The sequence below is a fragment of the Convolutriloba macropyga genome, chromosome 10, assembly GCF_964194025.1.
Source record: "Convolutriloba macropyga chromosome 10, txConMacr16.3, whole genome shotgun sequence".
Taxonomy (NCBI): Eukaryota; Metazoa; Xenacoelomorpha; order Acoela; family Convolutidae; genus Convolutriloba; species Convolutriloba macropyga.
In genome coordinates, this window is record NC_134477.1 from 14,062,203 (window position 1) to 14,085,413 (window position 23,211).

The 23,211-nt window shown below is 37.6% G+C and overlaps 1 protein-coding gene across 3 annotated transcripts in view; it reads right to left on the reverse strand.

Moving 5' to 3' along the window:
- Positions 1–23,211, reverse strand: part of LOC142348660 (uncharacterized) — a 70,493-nt gene that overhangs the window by 44,155 nt on the left and 3,127 nt on the right. For 2 of the 3 annotated variants that reach the window (XM_075400092.1, XM_075400091.1), the window contains 2 exons: positions 10,699–10,811; positions 10,326–10,467 (listed from right to left, as the gene is read on the reverse strand). In XM_075400092.1, the coding sequence (XP_075256207.1) occupies positions 10,326–10,334 (9 nt within the window). In that variant the 5' untranslated portion in view covers positions 10,335–10,467; positions 10,699–10,811. Of the gene's footprint in view, positions 1–10,325; positions 10,468–10,698; positions 10,812–23,211 lie in introns of those variants that run through there. The other variant, XM_075400093.1, reaches the window with a different exon arrangement.

Consider the following 23,211-nt stretch of genomic DNA (forward strand, 5'->3'; position numbering starts at 1 on the left):
CTGCTGCTTCAGCAGAATTTTGTTGAAACCGTATCATGCCTGGCCATGGTTCCGAAGATAGAAGGTTACTGTGCTCTATGCTCTTGTTTGATCGCAGTATATGGAGATAGCTGATAATACAGTCGGGTTGGTACAATTTCAAAAAAAAATTACTGGAAGATGAGGAAAAATTGTAGAAACTCATAATCTAGTAAATCACTAGTTGGGGAAGTTCTGTGACGATTCGTCATGCGCCTTGCTTTGACAATAACCAGCATCAGTGAGCAACTAATGAACAGAGGAAATATACAAATAAAGACCCATGTTACCTAATCAAGCACACAACCAAAAATTAAATTATAACACGTAGAAACTAAACTCAAAGTCCGAGAAAACTTTGATTATGCAGCACAGTCTCTGTGCGCCAGAAGTTCCAATAGTAGTCACTGACCCAGCCTCTGTGCGCCAGAAGTTCGAATAGTAGTCACTGACCCAGCCTCTGTGCGCCAGAAGTTCGAATAGTAGTCACTGACCCAGCCTCTGTGCGCCAAAAGTTCCAATGGTAGTCACTGACCCAGCCTCTGTGCGCCAGAAGTGCGAATAGTAGTCACCGACCCAGCCTCTGTGTGCCAGAAGTTCCAGTGGTAGTCACTGACCCAGCCTCTGTACGCCAGAAGTACCAATAGTAGTCACTGACCGAGCCTCTGTGTACCAGAAGTTCCAATAGTAGTCACTGACCCAGCCTCTGTGCGCCAGAAGTTCCAATAGTGGTCACTGACCGAGCCTCTGTGCGCCAAAAGTTCCAATAGTAGTCACTGACCCAGCCTCTGTGCGACAGAAGTTCGAATAGTAGTCACTGACCCAGCCTCTGTGCGCCAGAAGTTCCAATGGTAGTCACTGACCCAGCCTCTGTGCGCCAGAAGTTCCAATAGTAGTCACTGACCCAGCCTCTGTGCGCCAGAAGTTCGAATAGTAGTCACTGACCAAGCCTCTGTGCGCCAAAAGTTCCAATGGTAGTCACTGACCCAGCCTCTGTGCGCCAAAAGTTCCGATAGCGGTCACTGACCCAGCCTCTGTGCGCCAGAAGTTGACGTAAAGCGGACGATGTAATCCTTAACCCGATTACTTTCACTCGGTGGACCAAAATATTCGAGCTAGATAACGTCTAAGACTCGAACTACAGAAAAACGTAAAAGAACAATCTTTATTCAAGATAACAATACGTATTTTCAACGATAAGCTCTTATTCGATCACACATAACACTCCTCATCGAACGTACACATAAGACATCTAAAGTAACACTGGCGGCAAAAAGGCTAGACAAGACCTGTTAGCCTTTTGTGAGCCAATAAAGGTCAATTCAGCTCATGTGTGACGTAACTTGGCCTGGCTTTGGCCTTAAAGTTAAACCATTCAAAGCGTGTTGTTAGTCTAATAATTTTATATCTAAGTCATCTTAGTCTAAATCGGGCTAGTTTAGCTTAAAACCGCTCTCAAACGGTTCGTTGCTCAAGGCACATGTATTAGAATACGGATTTTGCTTCGTAAGGTTCGACATGGTGGGGGCTCGAACCCTGCTTACCCTTTTTTTAAAGTAAAAATACAAACGATTTCACTGATGCTTAACAAAAACAGATTGATGAAGGCGAGAAAAGTTGCAGAATCTGTTCTTGTTTAGAACTAATGCAAGGAGAGCGAAGAAATAACCCTAGGTGCAGAGGTAAAATTATTTTTGCAAAAAAAATGAAGAAGAAAAACCTTTAAGTTTGACTAAATCCTCCCTGCGATCAGAACCCAGAATTTGAATTTCGAAACTGAAAACCAATTTTATAATGATTATCTCGTTCAATTTAACAAAATTCGACTTCATAACTATTAACTGAATAATTTTAGACAACTTATGAGCAGAAAACGGCGAATAACAATGTTGAAAAATGAATTTGGAAATTATATATAGTGATATACTTCGACAACCACTTGTCCAAAATTGGTTCTCGGTTTTGACGATCAAATGATGGCAAATGGCAGGAGAAGCTAGGGAAACAATAGATTTGAGAAAAATTGACCTCCAAATTTCCCTACTTTTTACAAACATGATACTGCGTACATCAAAAGCATTCATTTTTGCATTATCCCAGCGTATGGTATGTCAAGCTAACAAAGCTGCTGCTTCAGCAGAATTTTGTTGAAACCGTATCATGCCTGGCCATGGTTCCGAAGATAGAAGGTTACTGTGCTCTATGCTCTTGTTTGATCGCAGTATATGGAGATAGCTGATAATACAGTCGGGTTGGTACAATTTCAAAAAAAAATTACTGCAAGATGAGGAAAAATTGTAGAAACTCATAATCTAGTAAATCACTAGTTGGGGAAGTTCTGTGACGATTCGTCATGCGCCTTGCTTCGACAATAACCAGCATCAGTGAGCAACTAATGAACAGAGGAAATATACAAATAAAGACCCATGTTACCTAATCAAGCACACAACCAAAAATTAAATTATAACACGTAGAACTAAACTCAAAGTCCGAGAAAACTTTGATTATGCAGCACAAGTCTGAGTGCCAGACCAAAATTCTCTATGTGTAATCTAGTGGACCGAACACAACCAGTATCCGGAAACAGTGTATCATAAAAATTGGAAAAAGCCAGTACAAATTTTTAGAAAGGATACGCTTCGTTATAAATATTTCTCCACAACAAGAAGAACAGCGCCGCAGAAAAAAGACTAATGATTAAAGTCCAGTAACGTCCTTGAACTCGGACTACACTGAAACCTCCATTACCTCAGAGACAGGTAACTTAGAAACAAATAGCCGCCACGAATCTTTGACAAAACAAACAGGGAAACATCAGAGAACTATGAGGTATTTCATAGAGAGTCATATCAATCACTTTATAAAAATATGTACAAATCAATCCATTTTTTTCATATGGAAAAATTTCTCAAAGCCGGCAAAAACAATTAAGCCAAATTCATTTTGAAACGCTCTTGCCCATGTATAAAAGGAAAATTGTTGATAGCCCACTTTTATTTTCAGTAGGAATGAAAAAATTTTTTAAGCGTTTTCCCGGAAAAGAGCCAATTTAATACTGACCTTGAAATATTCGCAACACAAAACTGTACAAAGATAATAATGCCTATGTATTTTAACTGAGAAAACGTGAATAAGTAAATAAAAATTCTGATAAAGATTCAACGGCAGATCTTTCTTTAGGTTCTCACTCGTGAAAAAAAGACTTACAAATACAACTTAGGGGCTAATTGTATCATTGTCATAAATGATTTGTCAAAAACTTTTCCATAAAAGTGCTTTTCCGATTTGACAAGTTTTGTTTGATCAAAACCGGGCTCAATAATCATAAACAAACGCAGACTAGAAATGAACATACGACTATTTTTCAGCGAATACCCAGAAATACGTCTGCTAGAATAGTGGCTGTGTCGACTGTTGTCAGTAAACAGCCAAATTTGAAAAACAGGTATATTTTTCGAGATAATCTTCGGAGTCTTATTGTATTCGACCAGAGAGATGACAGATCCCTGTCGTTCTCCTAAAACGTGTAAAATTTGTTCAGCATTGGTACATCTGGGTAACCATTTTTCTTTGTTAATTTAACTTGGCTAATTTTCTACACTATTGTCGTTTTAGAACTTTATTTCAATTTTTTAGATATTAATTTTGCAATAAATGAGTATAGAATATACTTTTCTTTCCCTGGACAAACAGAAATTTATTACTAGCTGTTTTGCCGGAACAAGATTTTAGTGTTAACTTCTAACGGGTAATTGGCTTTTCGGATTTCTCATAAGGGAACAGAGTACGGCTGTACAGGCCAAGTAACACAACTTCAAATAATTGTAGGTCTACCTATCTTTCATTATACTTAATTCAAACTCAATTAAGGATTGAACCAGGTCTAACAGGAATAACCCTTTATTCCGTTTAAGAGCAGCCTGATTGTGAATTTGCTGGCCCTCCAGTAGGGTTTTTTGAGTGAAATAATCCAAGAAGGCTTGTGGAATTGTTAATAAGAGAGACTTCCATGTTAATTCTACATTACTCGTTCCAGGTTTTTGTCAAATTGCGTGGAGTTAGCAGCACTTAGAGTTATGCCTAAAAAAATGGCTTACTCCCATCACTCCAACAAAAACAACCAGCAAAATTTCATTTTAAATGAGCGTTTTTAGTACTTGTGATCTCTATATTCCAAATGCTGTTTTAATTTTCCAACTAGTAAATTCGTGGAAAATCGAATAGCAGCATTTAAACGAAGATTTTAACCAATAAAAAAGTGCACACTTGGCCATATTCTATAACAAAGATTTTTGCTAACCTTCTTAAGGAAATACATTCAATAAATGTACCAGTTATGGAGGTCACAGTCCAATTTTGCGTGCTTGAGAACATTTCTTCAATCCACTCGCTTCTTAAATGGATGTTGATTTGAGCCGGTACGTCGCTGTTTTGTCAATTTTTTACGTTTAAACACAAAAAAACGTTTCTTGAAATTACAAACTATTTCGCTCTAAGTTTACAGCTCTAACTTTGCGGCTGGAGTTGTGGCTCTAAAATGAAAATATTCGTATAAGCTGAGGCGAGCCCATTTTTTGTCAGTTAGTTGCCTACGTATCCATTCTGTAGCTTCTTAACGTGTAAATGAGTTCACTTTGATATTGTGCAGTTTTTTGGAAACGGCTGCGTTATAAACCCAAAGCGACTTGTTATAGTTTACCATTGAACAATTTTGTGCGCTTAATGTGAGAAATCGCAAGACACGATGTACAAAAAGTTCTCAAATTATGTTTACAATAAATACCTCGTCATTTGCATGCATCATTTTTTGACGTTTTCTCTCTGGGCACGTTTTTTTATGGTATTTTGAAAGAATCAACTCCTGCGTAACAATTTTTATCAAAGTTGAAAAATTGCGTTGAACTGCGCTGAAAAATATTTAACCAAAAATTCTATATTTTATTCACGAAGGCGATTTTTAGTACAAATTGCTCTGCATTGCTGTGATCTTTTTCGCAACATCCACCTCATAAAACAGCGTTTTGTTCGTTTTTAGATGAAAACTGATGGAAACCCTCGACTGAGGCCCTGAAAGATCCTCTGTTCCATATTTTTTTTAAATGAAACATTTAAATTAAACTAACCACTTGGTTAATGCTACATGTTAGAAATTTATTAATCAAACATTTTTATTTTCTAATTCATAACAAACTAAAATTCGGTTTTCTTAAAATAGTTTAATAAAAAATATATTTGAATCCTGCAACCCTTCTGTCTTTTGGAACTCTTTCGTGTCGTTTAGGCATTTCCGCTGTAACTTTTTGTTTAAATTTGGTCTTTGACGTTTCTTTTCTAATTGTAATTGGAGGTGTGTTCAATTTTCGAATAATGTTACGAAAAATTGAACCATTACTCCATTGTGACTTACAATTTTCTTCTAAGAAAAGGTTATGGGTTCGTTTGTTTGCAATAATTGGCACGTTTTCTAAAGATCTGAATTGTTTACTCGAGCGATTTCTTGTTTGATAGAGAATATTGAAAAACCTATATAATGACACCCGTGTTATTTGGAGCCCAGCTGGAAGAAGTTTAGTCTCCAGAAGCAGATCCCTGACAGTATCGTATTTGGTTTTCGTAAAGCAAACTTTTATGCCCCAAGTTATCTGTTCGTTAATTCTGTCAATAGAGTAAGATGGTCAATTTTGAAAAAAAAATCGCACTAAAATCTAAATGAGACAAAACTAGTGATTTAAAAAGTCTTTTATTCTTGTTTTTAATGATACCTGTTAACAAACCAAATATAATGATCTGATTGTTGAAGCAATTTTACTGTAAACTTCGTTAGTTGATTTTGGTGTGCCTTTTCCCTATCAATTTTTTCACCTAAATATCTACATTTTTCAGATGCTTCCAATCGGTGTCGCTTGAAATCGACAGTTTCAATGATGGGCAATTTTTCATTCATGAACACCATTAATTCCGTTAACCAAAGTTGAAAAATTGCGTTGAACTGCGCTGAAAATGTTTGAACTTTCGGCGATAACGTTCTGTTTCAGTTGGTCTTCGTACTCAAGTCTACATGAGACTGATTTGATACATCTTTATTCGGTATTTAAATTACGCATTCTTCGCATTGACAAGATGTGACAAGTTGTTTTTTTCAGCAATTTAAATCTGAAATATTAATTGATTATAAAGTTGATCTCTGAATGTTTAAAAATTTTGATCTCTGAAATTATTCTTCAGATCGCACAGTTTGGATCTTTTGGACCACAATTACAACGGTATCAATTAGCCTGGCGTTGAGTCCTCGAATTTCCTAATTGATTAAATATGAGCCAATACAGAAACCGAATCTTCTCAAAAGCGATCTTTTCCGTAAGTACAAATTTTCCATTGGTTTTCTTAATTCTTAATTATTGATCCGGGGGGGGGGGGGGGGGGGTACTCTTTTTTTGCCAAACGAGAATTTTTTGATTTATGTTAAACTGGCGCGTTTTTTTTAAAACTCTGTAAAAAGATGCCCAGTTCTTGTAAAATTTCTCGGTTAGAATGTACTTTTTGCGTCGCAGAGTTATGTAATCACTAAATTCATTTGTTTCTAGAGGTCAATTTTAAAAGCACGCTGTCCTTATTTGTTCATTTCCTCATTTCTAAAATTACTTTGTAATTTGATCTTTTTCATTGGCAGATGGTCTGTTCCAACATTTATGATCGTTTCATAATTGTTTCATAATTGCTTCATAATTATTTCAAAGTTGTTGCAGGTGAGATTCGCCATTGCAACTCGAAAAATTCGAACTTCAAAGGAATAGAAATTTAGTAAAAAAAAAAACGATTTTCGAGGCACAATTCAAGAATGACGAATTTCAACGAATCTTTGTTTGAACTTAAAATATATACAAAAGGTTGAAAGTTGATGTTCTATTTGATATGACCCGATATGCAAAGTTACTTAGAGCGGCATTTTTTCAACTGCAGTTAGTTTTAACAAGCTCTGATTTTCTAAATAATCAAATTTCACGATTATCAAAGTACAGTGAAATTGAGTCTCGAGAATTTCAGCGAGAAAAATTTATTTCGTCTATTAAAGAAGTTTCTCGAAGAATCTGCGTTCTTGCTTGTCTAAAGACAGAAGATTGTGTTAGCGGTCATTTTGCTTCAAAAACATGCTATCTTTACGCCGTCAATTATCATCATTTTAACCAATCAGGGCCAAATTTTGTTTCATCCAATCGGAACCGAGAATTTCTTTACTCCCCATCATCTGATCCTGAGTATTTATGCTACGAGAACAGAAATCTAATTGAGCAGAATGATATTTCATCCGTCAATGACTACTGTACCATAAAATGGAAGATTCTAGAACTTTTCAGAACGCTTCCGGGGCAGTGGGGCGAATGGCGTACTTGGACGAAAAATTTCTGTGGAATTGAAGCAACGATTGGGAGAAATAAAAGTTGCATTCCCAATGGAAAAAGCTGCGATGGGAAATTCAAAATTTCGCAACTCAAATTAATGAAAGATCTTTCGAAAGATCCGTCAGGAACGAATATCGATAACTTTGAAATGAACCAAAAAGAATGTTTGAGTCAATATCATCTGTCTTTTACAAATATAATGGCCCAGTTTTGTAACCTTAATTTTGGCTGGAGGAAAAATTTGGCGAATCCACTCGCGTTTTATTGGACAGGTCTAAAGGTTGACAAAATTCACTTTGGCAAGTTCCAGGAAATTATTTTGTATGATACGCCATATCCGATTGCTGATTTTAACACATATTACAAAATTGTTGAAGAGAGAGATGATGATTATGCACCAGAGGGGGGTGTTACTCTTTCGGCAAAATTTGCAGACGATGTTTACGAAGGCGATGAATGCGTGTTTATGACTGCGCAGGGTGAATTGCATTTGCTGAACTGCAATAACCCGACTGAAGAGGACAGATCAAAGGACATCAAGTTTCTTTGTGAAGAGCTGGTGGACATAATTGTTTGGGAATAATAAACTGGTCCACATTGAGTACTTGTCAAGTTGGTTGTGTTGCTTCTGAGTGGCATAGTTTATTTAGAATGCTACCCAGGTTCAGGTGCGCGACTCTAGACCTCTGATCAGACCATTTGGGTCACACATTGCTGGCGTGGTGCCACCCAAAATACATGGTCTGGGAAACGCTTGAGTCGCACGATGGTCTGGACAATGGTCGCACTACGGTCTGATCAGAGACCAAAGTCTATGGACATTAGTTGCCCCAAAAACTGACCACCAATATAATACAATTTATGTACAACCAGAGGTGAAAGAAGCTATATACACAGTTATATACACAGTAAGAGAAGTTTTAGTTTAAAAATTTGAGTTTGAGAAGTTCCGATTAAGATTTAAAGTTCTATATAACTGTAGTAGAAGACTTCCTCTGCCTCGGATGCACTCAGCCATTTCAAGCACCATAGAGGACTTCTGCTGGCTGAACTTGACGTATACAAACGCTATTGGATCGTTTTCTTGGCTAGCCTCGTTGAAATTGTTTAAAATGAGTGTGATAGTTTCTTCAGGTAAGTATGATAAATTACAACAAAAAAAATAAATTAAAATTGAATGGGAAAGCTTTAAATGCTCGATGGGCGTGGGTGGGATTCGAACCCACGCGTCTTGATGTTCTGTTTCTTCGAGGTGATAGTTCACTGCACTAAGTTGACTTATTTTTCTGCAAGATTTTCGTTTCAAAGCTTCGTTCTTTCAATGTTTAAGTCGTTGCAAGTTTAAAACGGAGATCGACAAACTCACTTGAACGGTTTCGAACCGAAGCTCACAGTTGTGCTGTTTTTTTAGCGGTCCGCGCTAAGTGTCATGTATGAAAAAAAATAGCTTTCATTCAAATATGTTGCTGTCCGCTCGATTCAATTATAGATAGGGCTTAGATTGGTGTCCCTGATTTCAAATAGTCCTGCTTCGTTGTCGAGAAAGAAAAGATTGAAGAGGAAAAAAAAGAACGATTATGATTAATGAAGAGAGGGAGAAACAGAATAAACAAAAGCGTTGTTTCTGACTGGAAAAACGCATTAACATAGAAGTGGCAGAATTAAGAAATTGATCAATAAAAGTGCTACGCTAACCTAAACCATAAAACCACTGAAACCAAACCACGCGCAGCACAAGAGTTAATGTTTTTGTTTAATCTCAAAGACGTTTTCCTTTTAAATCAGTGGAGTGTTAAGTGAAAAAGTAAAATAGTTTTCAATAAAGTAGAAATGAGAGGCTTCGAAAGAAGGCGCAAGTGTTGGTCAGTAACTAAGCATAGAGATATTGATGACAGCTGTGATCTGTTCAGCCCCTAATTGACTAGGCGAGCGGCTGGCCAAACAGATGAAGACAATTGAATGAGATGGTCAGAGAATGGCAAAGACTGAGTTGTATTTGGCCCCGAATTGACTAAGCGAGCGGCTGGCCGAATACATTTAACACGTCTGATGGTTCTGTTGTTTTTCATATTGTTAATATAGCGGGAAAAAATTAATTACAATAAGGAAAGTTGGAGGCAACTGAGCTAGATTCGAACCCGGGTCGGAGAAAAGAAATGTGCCCCAAAAACTGACCACATAGCATTAACTGACCATATTTATTTTACTGCAGTTTTCTTTTCATTGTTTTTGATTACTCAAAAAAAGTTGCAGGCACTTCAAAAAGATTTTTTGTTTATATTTTTGTCAGTCAGTTTTGTCCTAACCTTAACAACATATACTAAATTATTTAATTTTGAGTTGAGTAGTACATAGGTTTGAATTGAATAATTTAGACAAATATTAACGGATTATAACATGTATTCAGGAATGGAAGGTTCTGATCATAGGACAAACTTTGGAGTTTGGTCTGATCAGAGGGACCGTTGGTCGCACTAAAGTTGCAAAAAATTTTGGGTCGCACCAGAGTCGCACGAAATATTTGGGTCGCATGATAGTCTGATCAGAGGGATTTGGGTCGCACGGGTCTGATCAGAGGTCTTTTGGGACGCACTATGGTCGCAAAATTTGTTGGGTCGCACTAGGGTCGCACTAGAGGGCTTTGGGTCGCACGAGGGTCTGGTAAGAGGGCAAAGTCAGGGCGGTCTAGGTTCGCGCGCCTAAACCTGGGTAACAGCCTACTTAAAAACAAATTATTATAGTATTTGAATTATTTTTTGGAAAAACTGACGAAGAAAGTCAATTTTACAAAATAAAATTAAGGTAAATCTTCAAATTTATTCATATCTTTAATTTAACGTTTGCGCCCCAGGACAAAGACATTTTATAAAACGCATCCGGACCAAAATTAGCCAAGATTAGACATACCTTGTTCATGGCCGTAGCCAATCAGCTATGGTTCACTAAAGTTCTCTTCAATATTCTCTCCCCCGAAGCGCTTATAATCGCCTGATGATGAACGAGGCACTCAACCGGTGTCTTGGGGTCATTATCTCAAATCCATGAAAACCTATTAAAATATATCAACATTCATGCACAAAGAGTGCAATTTTCAGAGATGTTATATGCATATAATTTTCGGTTCAGTAATAGAAAAAAATGTATGTTTTGAGCATGACTGTAAAGAGATGTTTTCAAAGTTTTAGATTTAGGGTTATTCCTCAGTTTGAGTTTCTCCTTCATGAAATTTAGTTGTGTACCAGTACCCCCCAACAGTCGTAAACAAAAATTAAAGACCAACCTTTGTGCATCCAATCACAGCACAGCAGTTTTTTGTCAACTCTTTACTTTGAGAAAATTGATTTGAAACTTCTGGGAGAGCCACTTAGCGTTCCATTCGTTACAGCACGAGCTCTGAAGAACACAATTTAAAAAGTGGAAGTTTCGATATACAAAATTTAGTAAACATGAAAAGATCATATACGGATGGTACTATATATACAAAATGGTATAGTTCTTACTAACACGCAAAGGATACATATGAATCTTAAAAACACAATTTTAATGTCCAACGTTTAACCAAAGAAACTTTAGTTACTATGAATATATAGGAAGCTGATGGTTTTTCAACTACAAAATCATTCGTATCTCAAAAATAAGACAACAAGATTTAGTTTTCATCACTATAGCTTTTTTTATTACGTATATCATAATATTCTCAAAATTTTAACCATCATGAAATTTAGAATAAAGCCGGAAAAAACGTCCATATCCTTTTCACTAGATGATAAAACCGAAACGTTGAATTTGCAAAATGTCGACCGATAATGTTCAATCCCGTAAGCAAATCCAGTTTTTGATATACGCTTTCGTGTTTACCCTTTTGGACTTCACTAACTTTTTGACTATTTTAGCGCTATCAGCGGTGAAAACTTTGATACTCCTATGCGTTTTCTGATCAATCAGTTAAACACAAAAAAATTAAACAATTAAACTGAAAAAAAGTTTTCGGATGCTTTGATTAGTGTTCCGACCCTCTTTAGTGGGGGGGGGGGGGGGGGGGGAGGATCTAAATACTCAAATGTGGTTTTCTTTTTTTTGTTAAGCCAATTTTGGGTGATCAATATATTAATTGCAGAGGGTTGTGAGTGGTATCATTAGAAAGCCTGTATGGTGTAGAATATAGAAATAAAAATATTTTTTGAATATCACTTTTTCCACGGACCTATCGAGGTTTAAACTTTTTGTCAAAAAATTGCCTGATTTTGTCATTTTTCACATTTTTCGCGTTTTAACCCTTTTTTTGCCAATTCCGCTGAGAAATAAATTAAAATTGTTAACCATAGTGTTCTTAATTCTATCTCTAACAATAGATATATTTTTTTGCTGATTTTTTTTCAAACTTTTCAAAATTCAGCTTTTTTAATCAAAAGTGGGATGAAATAAGCTTGATCAGTCCACTTTGCTTTACACTTTGCTGATTAACACCCTTAAAAACTGCTAAAACAATCTTTGTTAGCTCTAAAGAGGGCTAGTTTTATTTGCACTTCCTATAATAGTCTTCTCTATTTGAAACTTTGCCGGATTTTGGCTAATTTAACTCGATGGTTTTGCAAAATGCATAAATCATTTTCGACATACTGATTCTCTTGTCAAATGTTCCATATCCATAATATTCGGCGCAATTACGTGCTCCTAATTGACGAACAGCAGTAGCAGGACTAATTTTTGAAGGGTGTTTCTACCCATCAAAATTCATGGCCAAAGTTCTTAAGGTACGTAATTGAATTTTGTTTACGTTTCCTGCTCTGAACGTGTTAAAAATGGTTTTTGGACTCTTTTCATGACCCCGGCAATAAAATCAGTTTAAAAAAAAAGAAAGTAATAATATATAATGAAAGTTAACTGCCATTAAAAGATCTTAATCAATGAATTAAGAATTGTGAATAAACTGTGTCGCTATTGTATTTGAGGTTTCATATACAGAATTTAATGAAAAGAATTAGTGGATTAACTGTTCCAAAATTTAAAAAAGCCAACTCTGTAAAACTGAACATTGGACTAGCAAAAAAACTCCTGCAATTCTTGGTGTAGCGCAAAAGTTCCCACACAGTGATTGTCCGAATTGAACATTGTTTCGAAGCTAATATCTATTAAATAAGAGTCAGGAAAAAGAATGATGCATGACTTTAAAAAGGTTTTGAAATAAACTCTGGTTCCATGAGTCACAAAGAGCGTCACTGATTGGTTTTATGCCTTTTTTTCTCAAAGCTCATTTTGAATCTCTCTAAACAAAACGATAAGAGGAGTTTCTCGAATTGAAATTGAAGAAACTTTGTTCATAGTGCTCAAATCTTCGAGGCAGGCAAAAAACCTAAACAAATATTGATAGAGTATAAATTTAACAGTTGGCTTCAGTTGAATAAAATGACGAGTTTGAGAAAAACCTTGCTTTTATATGGAAAACATAAAAGCGCAAGATTTTACAGTAATTATTGTAGGTAACGATTAGTTTTTGGAACACAAAATTTGTCTTTGAACAATGCAGGTGTTTTATAGAAAAGCGCATCAAATGATGCAATCAATATAAAACATAATATTACTGCCATTAAACTTTAGGCACCATAAACTTTAAATTGGGAAGCTTTAAAGATTGCGCTGAATAGAAAGAAAAAAAGCGGGGTAGATGAAAAAAAAATCAATTTTGATCCTCCATACAGCTGACGTCGACATTTAAATTTCTCAGAGGATTGATAAGAAGAAACTCAACACCATATGCAAAGTTCTTAAATAATTTTGTAAAGTACATAACAAGTATTAAAAAAGTTAATCAAAAAGAATCTAAAAATTGGTTTGTCACAATTTTTTTCAGAACGTTATCATTGAAGCTACTCTATCTACTTGTACAGAGTCTAGAAAAACCTATATCATCAAAATATCATTTCACCAATATCATCAAAATTAAGTGGCATTAAAACCGTTAAAACACTCAACTCGACTTTGAAGATCTTCCAAAAGTACCTTTTTTATTGGAAGAAGACAGAAACCAGCTTTCATAAATACCACTAAGTGAATACGCCAATACCTACTGTCAGCAATAAGCTTCGAAAAAGAGTGGTTTCAAGTTGAAAAGAACCACCATCAACAAAAACCACCAGCAAGTTGCCAATTGCCAATTTTGGCAGTTACCGAAATAAAATTTGCATAAATTTCCATTACTGCAAATTTTTCCTTTTTACTAAGTAAATTTTTTCTTTTTGCTGTAATAAGAAGAAAAACAAGAACGGACAAAACTAATGGAATCACTTTTAAAACAAACAGTTATGAAGCTGAGAGTCGTTGCATCCGTTAACTATTCATTATTTAAAAATATTAAAGAGGCAGCATCTTTGTCTGATAATGATTTAAAAGTCCTTGAAACAATTCATTGGTTAGGTTAGATGACAAGATAACACAAATTTTGACAGCAAACGCAGAATTACTTTTAAAATGGTTATATTTTGAAAACAATTAGTCACAGTATGACTAAAATTACTGCAAATAGAAAATTCCCTGCGAAGCAACCCTTCAATTTGCTGCGTTATATTGATTGCATACACAATAACTTGTCATCGATAGATAAGGTAACAAAAAAACAAAGAAAACAACACATTAGCTTAACTGAAAAATCATTTTTTCTCAAAAACAAATGGTCACCGAAAAAAGGGAAAACAGGCGAACTGCTAATGGAACAAGAATAGAATAAGTGGAATATTCTAAATGAAAAGACAGTGACACTTTTCTACAATTTTATTAATTGACTGTGAACGAATTTGAAATATGACTATATAAAAGACCATCAAAAACGACACGGGATTTTCTGAAGCAAAGAGAGTAAAAACGAGCACGCAAACCCCGCAAGAGTAGACCATGAAATCAATCAGTTTTCTTGTTCATCGGAACTGCACAATTATTGATACCAGTCATCGTATATACCAAGTTAAAAGACAACAAAGGACAACACAAACGTGCAGAACTCCAAGCAACGTTACTGATTTTTGAAATGAAAATAACAGCAATTTGGTGAAACTTCTTGGTGGGAGTTGGAACCCTTAAATTCAACTGTGATCCAACCTGTCATTAATCAGACTTAGCGACAAGAGAGCAAAACAGAAGAAATACGAAAACGGTTCAGTTTAACTCTTCACAGTTTTTCCATTGAGAATTGTAGGTTAGCAAATTCGTTGAACATAGATTGACATTCAAAACTTAACTAGTATCAACCTAATTAGGTAACCAATTATTTGTACCGCTGAAGAGACCCATTGAAAATATTACAAAATGGCACTGAAAACTGCAGAAACTCAAGAAAATCTCAATCTCATTGAAATCGGGTAGTGTCTAAGTTTGTATTTTCGATTTGAGTAAAGAATATGTCCCATAATAGTTTTCAATGATCAACAAATTCTTCTTCGTATGGTAGACATGGCAAGCAGACATTCTTGTCGCTAAGTAAGAAGTGATTGGGGTCAATGCTTCTAATTTATTAACGTCTGAATTGACTGTAGTCAATGGTATTGCGTTCAATGTCTGCTCAACAACACTCATCGTAGTTAATAGAACATCCGCTGTGACTGATCTGTTCCCCAACACTGCATAAATTTTGCTTTCTAGCAAATTCTGACCAACAGTTCCCATTCTCCTCCAAAATGAGGTGCTGCTGCGGATGGGTTGAACTTCCATCTGACTCCTCGTTGAATTAGATGTTATTCGATCCCTTCTTTCTTCCATGCCACAACGTACTCTGCAGACTCTCTTTCAGCTCCAACAAAACTAGTCCCATTGTCACTGATGATTGTGCTCGGTAATAAATCGATTGATTGCATTGAGACAGCTATCTGTGTCCAGCTTGGGTACCACTTCTATATGCACTGCTCTCATAGTTAGACATGTGTACAAACAACACCATCGCTTCTCGTTCCTGAGCCCTATCTTCACAATGAACGGACCATAGTAGTCAACTCCAACATTTGTAAAGGCTGTTGAAGTATCTAATTGCTCCTTGGGTAGATCGGTGGTTACTGGTGCTATCGCTTGTGCTCTGCCTTTTCTACAGGTAACGCAATTAATCTTGATTGATCTTAAGTCGTTTTTTATGCTAGGATCCACATCTTCTGTTCAACAAGGTTTCTTACTTGCTAAGTGCCATCGTGTTGATTGCCATTGTGCTCGTTTCGCAGGAGAAGTTCAACCGAAGGAGGTTTCAAATGTAGCAAAATTGGCTGCTTTGCATTGAAGTCCAATTAATTTTTTGCCTATTCTGCCTTTGACACGAATAAGTTCTTCTTCATCTAGGAAGGAAGAGAATTGTAGGATTTTGCTGCCTTCTGAAAATTCCGTTTTAGCTTTCAGAGATTTCATTTCTTCATCAAACTGTTCTTGCTGTAGTAACTTGAAGATGATTGCTGTTGCTTTTTCTCTTTCTTGAATACTGGCGAGAACTTTTGCGGGCTTGTGTTTGCTTAATGCTCGCTCTACGTATACCACTGTATTCACTAGTCCGTTAAATCGTTGCCTAAACGTTCCCAATGAATAACCTCTATCTTTTCTTCAGCTTGTATCGTGAAGACTGATGGGGCTATATTCTCTTCATCTGAGGCAAAGATTAAGTTCAATTGCTCGGGCCAATCACTTTTTGGTAGTTCCAGCTAGGCTAGCTCAGTATGCAACTCACTTTTCTTAAATTCCTCAATGTTGATTGCTCTGGTGCCAAGGTCAACTGAGTTGTTGATATCGTTTACATGTTTGCACTTTGAAACATTAGTTGTATCCAGTATTCAGCTACTCGATTGGCTACAAACACTTGTTGCTTACAATGGGAACTGCAATACCGTATTTGAGTCTGAACAAAACTGCAATTATTAATCATCATTTCGTGTTCATTGACTATATGCTCCTTCAACCTCACTCCCATGACTACCGCTGGCAATTCCCATCGGGGTACCGAAAGATGCCTCATCGTTGCCACTCTGCATTTTCCAATGACAAATGCTAAGTCAGCTGAATATTCTTTTGGTTGTGAACATTTAGACCACCGCACACATCGTGTCTACAGATGCGTCAGCAAACACATGAATTTCGATTGCCGCCCTCTCTATTTTGAAGTACCTTTTATCGACGCTTGTTTCAGCTACAATTGGTTGTTAGTTCCATCTCAGGAATTCCTCTTCTTCACTAGGCTCCACTTTGCTGTCCCAATGTTGTCCACTTTTAGTCCAGATGCCTTTCAGAGAAGTCGTCTCATGTGAACACTGAACGGAGCAAACAATCCGATCGGGTCGAATATTAAGATACACAATGCTCCTCTGACAGAATCTTTCTCTGGGTTATAGGTGCCTCAACTTCCTTGTTCGTTCCTCTGCGGGCTTCAAGGGTATCATCGGCAACGGTCCATTGTAGCTCCAGCACTGAACATCCCTACGTATTGGGTTTCAACTCAAATTGCTTCCTGTTGCTGACTCATTTCAAGTCTTCAGGGATTGCTTCAGCAACTGCATCGTTGTTGCTTATCCTCTTCTTCAATTCAAATCCATGTTTTGAGAGAGTAGGTTGTAGTTGATTGAAGACTTCAATGGCTTTTTCCGGGGTTTCTACTGATTTTATAAAATCTTCCATGCAGAGGTTGTTTGTGTTGCCTTTGCTGCAATTGAATACCTTTCTAAGTTGTCCAGTCCCGCTCGCTCCAAAGTAAATTCTGCACAATTTGGAGAACTCTTAGTTCCAAATACATGGCGCTGTTATTCGTATATCTGAACAATCAGTTTCTATCCTGTTCGGGAACTTACACTTGTAGAAAAATCTTGATACAAACTCTTCAAATTTGAGTCCCTTCGGAATCTTCGCTCCAGTGAGTAAAGCTGACACAAGATTGAGCTGTAGCTGTTCGGTAGGTTGGACTCTGGTTCACTCCACATCACTCCCACTTCGTATCGCTCGCCTGTGACCTTCGTCGTACTTTCTAGCATCTTTTGTGCCTGCAGTTCCTTCTTTGACTCACTGACGACCTTGATTTTGGAGGCATAGGTTTCTATGTCCCACCAAGGTTGGGTGTTCTCAGCTACTTTCACATCTTCTATGAAGACGAAATGACAAAATTTTGAATTCTTTTGCCCATCATAGGTCCATTTACTACCAATTCTAGCTCTGTTACAACGGCGAAAGGTTCATTCCTGTTCTTATCTTGTAGTCCGAATGAGCGCTGTAGCTCATAAGCATCTTAACTAAATATGATGCCAACTTCCATCAAATTAAGGCTTTTGTGGGGTAGAACACTCAAGTGATTGAAGTTTTGCTTCAGCTTGTGGCATTTATAGATTGTGTTTCCCTAGACTTATGGGTGTTAAGCGTCACATCGGTTACCTCTGCTCGCAAATTTTCTTGCACACATTGATCAATGAACGAAACCGTTGAACCACTATCGAGGAAAGCATATGTTTTCAGCCTGTTGCTACCGCTCTGTTTTGAGAGAGTAACTATCTGAAGGAAGCTCCTAACTTCGTTTATCTGGTTGATTGTTGCTGCGCTTACGTTGACTGCATGATTGCCCCGTCCGTTTCGTTTTCTGGATGTAGCAATCGATTGCACTTATTAATGCATCCATTGATACCGCACGCATTGGCTTGACAATCTCTGATTGCATGTCTTTTGCCTAGACATACGTAACATAAGCGCTGCTTCCCCACTGCTGCGTACCAATCGCCTACACTCATGTTCTTGAATAGTGGGGCGTTCCAAATTTTATGAGTGCAATCAGGCAGGGGACAATGATTATCATGCATTTGCTTCGTTTCTTTCACGTTCGATCTAGCACTGAGGTTCGATGTTTTTGAGAACCACTTGTCTCTATTTGGGCTTTTTTGGACTTCTTCTTTTCGCTCTCCCTTGAAAGCTGAAAAACCCTTCATGCACGAATGCTATCCTAGATCGCCATTTTTCAAACATAATCAGATCAGGCCAATCTTCATCTTTATCATCAACATAAAACCACCACTTCTCTTTGAGAACTTGAGGTAGTTTATCTACTGCCATATACAGTGTCGGGCTTGATTACAGATCACCAATCTGCTTGTGCCCTTTGAGTTCATTAACTAGGTTTGAAACACTAACTAAAAAACCGGTCAGATCTGTTGAGTCGTGCGGTTTCACCAGACTTGCTTTCTGAAGAGTCTCCAGTTGTGCATCAATGATCATATGAGGCCTTCCAATTTTCCTCGCCAGAATGGTCCATGAAGCACCGTAGAACTGTCCAGAATAGCCCATTCCAGAGATTGCTGACCTTGATTTGACTGTCAGTAGAGTCTTCAGATGGCTCATCTTCACTGGGACTGGTATCGGTTGTAGATTCACTGTAGCAATGAACACACTAGACCACTCCGGCCATTCGAGAGGTTTTTCATCGTTGTTGCTTATCCTCTTTTTCAATTCAAATCCATGTTATGAGAGAGTAGTCTGTAGTTGATTGAAGACTTCAATGGCTTTTTCTGGGGTTTCTACTGATTTTATAAAATCTTCCACGCAGAGGTTGTTTGTGTCGCCTTTGCTGCAATTGAATACCTTTCTACGTTGTCCAGTCCCGCTCGCTTCAAAGTAAATTCTGCACAATTTGGAGAACTCTTAGTTCCAAATACATGGCGCTGTTATTCGTATATCTGAACAATCAGTTTCTATACTGTTTGGGAACTTACACTTGTAGAAAAATCTTGATACAAACTCTTCAAATTTGAGTCCCTTCGGAATCTTCGCTCCAGTGAGTAAAGCTGACCCAAGATTGATCTGTTCGGTAGGTTCATTCCACATCACTCCCACTTCGTATCGCTCGCCTGTGACCTTCGTCGTACTTTCTAGCATCTTTTGTGCCTGCAGTTCCTTCTTTGACTCACTGACGACCTTGATTTTGGAGGCATAGATTTCTATGTCCCACCAAGGTTGGGTGTTCTCAGCTACTTTCACATCTTCTATGAAGACGAAATGACAAAATTTTGAATTTTTTTTGCCCGTCATAGGTCCATTTACTACCAATTCTAGCTCTGTTACAACGGCGAAAGGTTCATTCCTGTTCTTATCTTGTAGTCCGAATGGGCGCTGTAGCTCATAAGCATCTTAACTAAATATGATGCCAACTTCCATCAAATTAAGGCTTTTGTGGGGTAGAACACTCAAGTGATTGAAGTTTTGCTTCAGCTTGTGGCATTTATAGATTGTGTTTCCCTAGACTGACGGGTGTTAAGCGTCACATCGGTTACCTCGGCTCGCAAATTTTCTTGCACACATTGATCAATGAACGGAACCGCTGAACCACTATCGAGGAAAGCATATGTTTTCAGCCTGTTGCTACCGCTCTGTATTGAGACGGGAACTATCTGAAGGAAGCTCCTAACTTCGTTAATCTGGTTGATTGTTGCTGCGCTTACGTTGACTGCATGATTGCCCCGTCCGTTTCGTTTTCTGGATGTAGCAATCGATTGCACTTATTAATGCATCCATTGATACCGCACGCATTGGCTTGACAATCTCTGATTGCATGTCTTTTGCCTAGACATACGTAACATAAGCGCTGCTTCCCCACTGCTGCGTACCAATCGCCTACAATCATGTTCTTGAATAGTGGGACGTTCCAAATTTTATGAGTGCAATCAGCCAGGAGACAATGATTATCTTGCATTTGCTTCGTTTCTTTCACGTTCGATCTAGCACTGATGTTCGATGTTTTCGAGAACCACTTGTCTCTATTTGGGCTTTTTTGGTCTTCTTCTTTTCGCTCTCCCTTGAAAGCTGAAAAACCCTGATGCACGAATGCTATTCTAGATACAAACAAAAATAGATCACGCCAATCTTTGTCCTTATCATCAACATAGAATCTCCACTTCTCTTTGAGAACTTGAGGTAGTTTATCTACTGCCATTTACAGTGTCGGGCTTGATTGCAGATCACCAATCTGCTTGTGCCCTTTGAGTTCATTAATTAAGTTTGAAACATTAACTAAAAATCCGGTCAGATCTGTTGAGTCGTGAGGTTTCACCAGACTTGCTTTCTGAAGAGTCTCCAGTTGTACATCAATGATCATATGAGGCCTTCCACATTTCCTCGCCAGAATTGTCCATGAAGCACCGTAGAACTGTCCAGAATAGCCCATTCCAGAGATTGCTGACCTTGATTTGACTGTCAGTAGAGTCTTCAGATGGCTCAGCTTCACTGGGACTGGTATCGGTTGTGGATTCACTGTAGCAATGAACACACTAGACCACTCCGGCCATTCGAGAGGATTTTCATCGAAGTTGTTCAACTTCAGCTTTGTCAGTTTAGTACTACCGGCGTAACCACTGTTTTGTCGTAGACCAGCTCTGGGAGAAACGTCCCGGTCTTCAACACTTGAGGATCGGTCCCGTGAACTGCGATATCGTGAGAAGTGACTATGCCTGTTCACCTCAGGGTTGCTTCGAAGCGAGCTGCTGATCGTTCTGGTGTTAGATGGTTGTCGATGCTACTGGCCCAGTCTGAGACAACTCCTTTCATTGGGGTACAGTTGAAGGGTAATTTGTCTCGAGCATTAGTTGGTTGCGAACGAATTTCTTAACTCTCTAATGCTGTTCTCTTCACTTTGCCCTCTAGCTCTCCCTCTTCCTCCAGTAGATGATGATTGGTTTCCAGTTCCTTCATTTGCATTTCCAGCTCCATCTTCCTCCGTTCGATCCGTACTTTTTCGAGTTTAATCGTGGTTTCAATTTCAGTATCAAATTAGTTCATCATGCATTCATTGCTGGTTGCGTGCGCCAATGATTGTATGTATGTGAGCCAATGATGGTCCATACTTGCCTTGCTCTCTTTTGCCTCCATCAGATGTTCTCCACTGAAGTTTTATTGGTAGGGCACAAGCTTGTTTTGACGCTGCAGCTGCTTGGGTATTTCTTCCTCTAGAAGTTGAACAGTCTGTTGGTAGAGGACCTTTAGTTTGTTGGGTCGCTCTGAATCTTCAATTATTCTTAGCCATGCGTTCGTTTGGAATTGATGAAACTGCTTGTCATATCTGTGAGCTGTTGATTGAAGCACTTCAATGCTGGTTGTGCTTGAATTGCTTGGTTGCTGCTTGCTTTTATTTTGCTCATTCGCACTTCAATTTCTTTACTGAATTGCACTCTTCCATTCGCCTCACTGGCCCGTTGCTGTTGATTCGTTTATTCTCTTTGAATGGTGCCTTCATGAATCTCTTCATCAAATTGGAAAGCCAATTGCCTTGCACTGTCCCAGTCGGCGGACCAAACGTAACGGCTGCACTCCTATCAAAGACAAGGAAATTTTTACACAGCTAAATTCGGTTCAACTGTTTCAAATCTGTCAGCATATTGTGTTTTTGCAGTTAACTTTCGTTAATTGTATTATCCACTATACTGTAAATAACCATTGCATTACTTGATAGTCAATTGGTTTCGATAACTAATGCTCAGCTTTGCTGTTAAACAAACTTGTTTAGCTCAGAATAACAAAAGAATTCAAATTGAAACAATCATTTTTTTGAGTTTTTGTTAATAAATCATTTTTAAACCAAATTTAGTAATTCCCGTTCAAACATGTTGTAGCATAATAATTTGGCTATAACTATGCAGTGTTTCAACCTGCTAACGTTAGCAGTTATAAAACAACCTTTCTTTCAATTTGCAAAACTTATGATAAAAATAGTTATCATATTTTTCTAACTTCAAAAATAGCAAGTCTGTCTACTGGTTTCATCAACCCCAATGTTCAACTAGGGTAGGCTTTGTTGAAACCGGTACGCGCAGCTAACTATGCGCCTTGCACAGAGTTTCTCTTACTTAGGAGTTTCGATCCTAAGAATGAAAGATTGAGAATATCAAAGTTAATTCTTTTTTCACAAGTCAAAGTTAATTTAAAACTATAAAATCACCAATATGATCCACAGATTTACGACACAAAAACAGTGAATCTACCGCTCCGGAAAGTGTGGTTCAATACGCACACTATGTCAGTTTAATATAACCAAAATTGCGAATTTCAACTGAATTTTGTTATTTTTCAAGCTCCTTTTATTCTGCTAGTCACGTGGATTTCTATGTCAAATTGAACTGTGGATTGGTTTCATATCACTATGTCGTAGGATTCTCTAAATAAACAGGTTTTGGGGTTTGGGATACCTTATACGGTGAACCGAAATGGTAAAAAATCTCAAAGACATCGAAACTGGCATACCAAATTGGGTATCTCTTACTTCGTTTTAGCTAAATTCTGTGTGATTGTGAACACTTGAAAATGTGGCAATAATAACGCAGTTTGAGTTCGAGTTTCAGTTTAACTTCATGTATGGCGATTACGGACTAATGATAGTTACTGAATATAAATGTTGAACAAATTGATCCAATCCATATGGCTTCGATAGAATGTAGCATTAAATTTCGCATGTCATGCGATTCTAACTTCGTTGCCTAATATAACCTTCAAACGCAATTCATTTTGGTTGTTGAATTAAAAAGCTCAGCCACCACAATTATTAAATTAATACATCTTCAGATGGAAAAATTCCTGGTTTTGCCTCGCACTATAAAAAAGTCTCATAAGTATTTTACCCCGTAGAACTATTTGATTTTGCTCATTCTTCCTCTAGTATAACTAATTTGCTCTTAAATTTAAAAATTTTTGTCGTAAAGTCTTGAAATAAGACATCGCCTTGCACTTTGTATGGCGAAGTATCAGATTGCACTTTGGCAGCTAGAATGGCATATCTGAGTAAATCAAGCTCTTATTTTGAACATACACTAAAATATCA